This window comes from Erythrolamprus reginae, chromosome 5, assembly GCF_031021105.1.
Source record: "Erythrolamprus reginae isolate rEryReg1 chromosome 5, rEryReg1.hap1, whole genome shotgun sequence".
NCBI lineage: Eukaryota > Metazoa > Chordata > Lepidosauria > Squamata > Dipsadidae > Erythrolamprus > Erythrolamprus reginae.
In genome coordinates, this window is record NC_091954.1 from 43,497,470 (window position 1) to 43,502,469 (window position 5,000).

Below are 5,000 nucleotides of genomic sequence, written 5' to 3' on the forward strand. Positions count from 1 at the left end.
AAAATTACTATGCATTAGGCCGCAGTAGCCTGCTCAAATGGATATTAATACAGTTTATCTCTAAAAGGACGAATAATGTATTTGAAACAGATAAAAGGCCCTCCACTAAATGAGGAATGTTAATATCTTATGGCATGGTTAATAAAGAGATATTTCACAAGGGAGACTTGTTTTATGACTTTTGATACAACAGACTTGTAATCTGACATATCTTAAATGATATAATTTTGCACATCCATTCATCTCTTTTACATCCACCAGTCTATTTTAGTAAAATTTGCATTCAGGATAAATTACTGTACTAATTATTTATTCTACTACATATCTAGAGACAGATACCATACCGAACAAGTTTATAATGAAAATTGTGAATTGGCAACATCTGGACACTTGTTTGTTTTCTATCTTGGATAAAGCCAAATGTTTACATTTTTGTTGCCTTTGAAGCAATGTTTAAATTTTGCACAGTCTCTTATGCTGAGCGAGAGGAACTTGCACTAGATAATTTCTTTGAATAAATTACCCGAGTGCCAAATACATTAATTCTCAGCTATCAGGATGTTGACAGATGTAAAGGACTTAGAATACAGAACACCAATATTAACATTACACAAATTTGCTTTATTCCTCTTCATATTTCTTCTTCAACCCTGACTTTAGCTTACCAAGGCTCCTTCTCTAATTATCCACGAGGTCAGTAAGCAAAATTGGGAAGAAGCTGGGAGATCAATACAAATTATCCCTGAGCAAACCAGTGCTGACAGTTTGAATTGCAGCATATGTTTACCCAAAATCAGGCAATTTATCTTAATATCAGCAAAGTAATGCAGTGCAGGTGAAAGGTCAGGCAATCTCTCCACCTCATAATTACCCAGTTCTAAAACAGGAAAGTGGTATTGATTGGCCTGGCTCAGTGCTCGGTGACTGGGACGTGCCAATGCTTTGCCCTGGCTCTGCTGGACTCTCAGCTTGTAAACTTGACACACCAAGGATTTATTAAATGTGTGCAAAAGGTCTTCTGTTTTCTCTTCTAGTTGTGAATTTTGCCAGAGAAGTCTCTCCTAGTCCTCATTTTGTTAAGAAAGAAGGTGATAGATCTTGTGCATGTGTGCACTGCTTTCTGTTCATTGAAGGCTGAAGGCCAGAGCTGCTAGAAGTTCAAATAAGAGTAGGCGAGGAGTCAAGGTGGATTTAGCCCATTATTAGTCGATCTGTTCTGCATATTGCCGACTGTTCTTTGAGGTGCAGAGGCAAAGAGAATAACCTAATGCCCAATTATCAGAAGCTCAAATAATTTTAAGTACAAGGCAGCTTTATCATAATTTAAAGAGAAGGACATTCTTTTCTCATTCTCGCATGCAAATGTATGTGTGTACGTATGTCCTGATATACATGGTTATATGTGAGTCTGAAGTCTGCTTAGAATACTATACATTTGTCAGATGAAAAATGTAGAATTCTACATACTACAAAAGGACAATGTACTAATTATTATTTCAGGCAGAATAATGTTCTTCCCTTCGTCAGGTTTTATAATTGTCTTCCTACTGCCAGTCTAGTTTTGCAAATTATATCTGTAGAATTTCAAATTCTTTTATGGCTCTATGGTTGATAATATATATATAAATTGAAATGAAACATTTGGAGGTGTGATTCCTAGCATAGAAATCCATGGTTATTATAAGTCATAAAGCTTTTGAAAGCTTACATCAAAGCCCCCATCACCTGTCAGTTATATCTGCATGAAATCAATTGAGGTTGGCCATCCATCTTTTTTGATCACCTTCTATCAGACCTTTCATGAAGCCAAACAGCCATAGCGATTAGCCCAAAAGTTGAAGAAGCAACATCTCTGATCTGTTACACAGGCCCCGAGCGCTACCTTTTTTTTGTTCTTTAATTGGGAACAGTAACACTTTATTTAATCTTTTATAATTCACCAGCAAGTCATTTTGTGAGGCTATACAAGGCCATCATCTGTCCCAACCTTCTTGGCTTCTGCCTGACACACTAGTATAGGACCAGGCAAAGACATGACAAATTGTCCCCAAAGTCAGTGCTGACAGCTTCTGATGATTAATGGTCTGATTATGAAGTGGTTTTACACATATAGAATTTACATCACAGAGAGTTAGAAATTTTGCCATGTCACAGACGCCAAGGCATTTTGAAGAGCTTTACTATTTGCAAAGAAGGAGGGTGAAATCCCAGCAAAAGCCATGTCATGTAAAATCAATACATCGGATCAATGCTTTATTAACAAGAAAATGTCTTACTTCACATTCCTATGTGGACCTTTGTCTCCGGGATGCATGATGGAATGTCAAATCATATTGCAGTCTTCAACTTTCTGCTATGTTTATTGAGTGCTGTTGTGGAAGCCTCCATGCATTGATTATAAGATGTACTATTGTATGTTTACATAAAAAGCAAAAGCACTTAATAATAATATGAGCCTATTATTTTGAAAACAAAAAACAAAACCCAAATATCGGGGTGTATTAACGTACTAGTAAATTGTCAGCTTTTTTATTTTTATTTTTTTGCTATCGCTTTTGCTCAGCAAACCTGCTGAGCTCTTTGGTGTTAATCATCAAATTACATGCTGACTAATGAGTGATGGTCTGAATTCTACGCTGAGTAATGAATAGATGGAGGCAGTTCTTATTAGTCCCATTGATTTATGTAGCGCCATGCACCATGCAGTTACTCTGTTAAAAACGATATCTACATCAAGAAGTAATATACTCTAATAAGTATTTTCATCTTAACTCGAGTCGTTGGGCCTCCAGGCTCAGTTTTTGTTTGAGTCAGGCAGAGCTATAATAAAGCCCTATGACTCCTTACAAAGCTTGTTAAACACAATGTGTGCAGTCTAACCGAGTCAGATTCATGATTCATGCACTGTACACAGCAGCATGTGCTGCTGATTTATGACCAAGCACAGTTCATAGTCAAAATTACAATTTGAGGGATAAAAAGATTAATTACTATTTGTGGCCTGCAATTTTGTGAGGCTAGTGGTTTGCAGCTGTAGAATGATAGTGCTCTACATCAGTCTGTAGTCAGCCATTCACAGATTATTAAAGCTTTGCAAGATTAAGTGCTCCTCCTGCCTGGTTTGTGTTCAGGCAATATGCTAGACAAAAAAGGACCACAGGGATAAATCTGAAGCAAGCAATAGCTGGACATATGTCATAATTGCCAGTTTCCCATAAATTCACAGACAGTATAGAAAATGGAGCATGATGTAGACATCATATTGTGACTCTGGTGATTGCTATATATGGCTTCAAGACCTGTAACTTTTGTTACTCTGCCAACTATTTTAATCATTTGGGGTTTGGGGTTTGTTTGCAATATGCTGCTTTTTTTTTTTTTACAATTCCTCCCCTCTAATTATGGGCAGAAAGAATATTCTCTGTGAGTGAAAAGAGGAAGAGTCTGGAAAATTATTCCCAAGAAATATGTTTTCTTTTTTAAAATTACAAGGATTTAGTCAGCCTCTTCTTGGTATATGTTTGCTAACAACTGATCCACTGTTCTGTCCATTTTTCAGCCCTTAATGAACCCACAATAGATTATGGATTCCAGAGATTGCAGAAAGTCATTCCACGGCATCCAGGTGATCCAGAACGGTTACCAAAGGTTAGTCACTTTATGCTTACAGGTTTCAGTGCATTTATTCTGATCACATATATGGTCAGGCACAGCAAAACTGAGAGTTGCAATAAATAAAAATGTAGGAAAATGGCATATTGCTATCCTATATAGAATATCCAAATCCTATCCTATATATCCTCTGTGTGTGTGTGTGCGTGCGTTCACATGCGTGCATGCATATGTATATCAGGGACGGGTTTCTCTTACCTGCTGCTACCGGTGCACTGCACGCTCAGCTTGAGTCATCTTGCATGTGCGCTATGCATGCACAAGCCCCCCATGTGATTTTGCTTCTGCGGATGCCCAGGAAGCAAAAATGCAGTGGAACCTTGTGAGGGGACGTGCACGGAAGAGAGATTTTGGTGATTTTTTTGCTTTCATGCATGTCCCCTCATGAGATTTTGCTTCTGCGCATGTGCAGGAAGCAAAAAATACCAAAAATTAAAGAAAAAAGATGGTGATGCCCGAAGGGGACTGGCCCTGGAGCTGTCGCACACAAATTGCGCAATCTGGTGGCCACTACCAGTGGGCAGTTACCTATCGCACCGATAGCAACCTATCCCTGATGTATGTATGTATATTTATATGTGTGCGTATGTATATAGATGTATGTGTGCGTCTAAACATATGTATACATATATGTTTTCGTTTTCGTAGATTTTCACGGGTACAGGTTTGAAGGTCTTGGCATATTCGGGTTTCATCCCATGTAGGTTAACCTACACGGGAAGAAACCCGAATATACCAAGACCTTCATATGTGTGTGTGTGTTTGTGTGTGTCACATTTTTTTGCTGAATTTGAAAATTAAGGGAGACTAGGGTAGATCTGTCTGTCTGTCTGTCTGTCTGTCTGTCTGTCTCTATCTATATCTACACACACACACACACACACACACACAGACACACACACACACATACACAAATTCTTTCTCCCAAAATAAGACATCCCCTGATAATAAGCCAAATCAGGCTTTTGAGTGCATGGCAATAAGGCCAAGCACTTATCTCAGGGCTGGAAAAAAAATATGACAAGGTCTTATTTTCAGAGAAACATGGTGTGTGTTCATGCCTGCTACAGACATTTGGTGAGAGTATACATAATGTCTGCTGAGTGGTTCTTTAAAACAAGAAAAAGAGGGAATGGATTTTCTGATACAAATATTTTGGATTCTACAAGAGGGACATAAAACTTCCTGCGTAATGAAATCGTTCAATTAAACATTTTCCACTCCAGTAGCTTGTAGTGATTTCAATCTAAGCAGCCCCACTCTGATCTGTGATTATTTGACTCTTGTTTTCCTTTCATTTTCTAAAGCTCGATTCAGTTTAATCTTTT

The 5,000-nt window shown here is 38.0% G+C and overlaps 1 protein-coding gene across 5 annotated transcripts in view; it reads left to right on the forward strand.

Moving 5' to 3' along the window:
• EBF3 (EBF transcription factor 3) overlaps window positions 1-5,000 on the forward strand; it is a 225,602-nt gene that overhangs the window by 192,877 nt on the left and 27,725 nt on the right. For all 5 annotated transcript variants that reach the window (XM_070752468.1, XM_070752466.1, XM_070752463.1 and 2 more), the window contains exon 11: window positions 3,560-3,648. In XM_070752468.1, coding sequence (XP_070608569.1) covers window positions 3,560-3,648 — 89 coding nt within the window. The remainder of the gene's footprint in view (window positions 1-3,559; window positions 3,649-5,000) is intronic.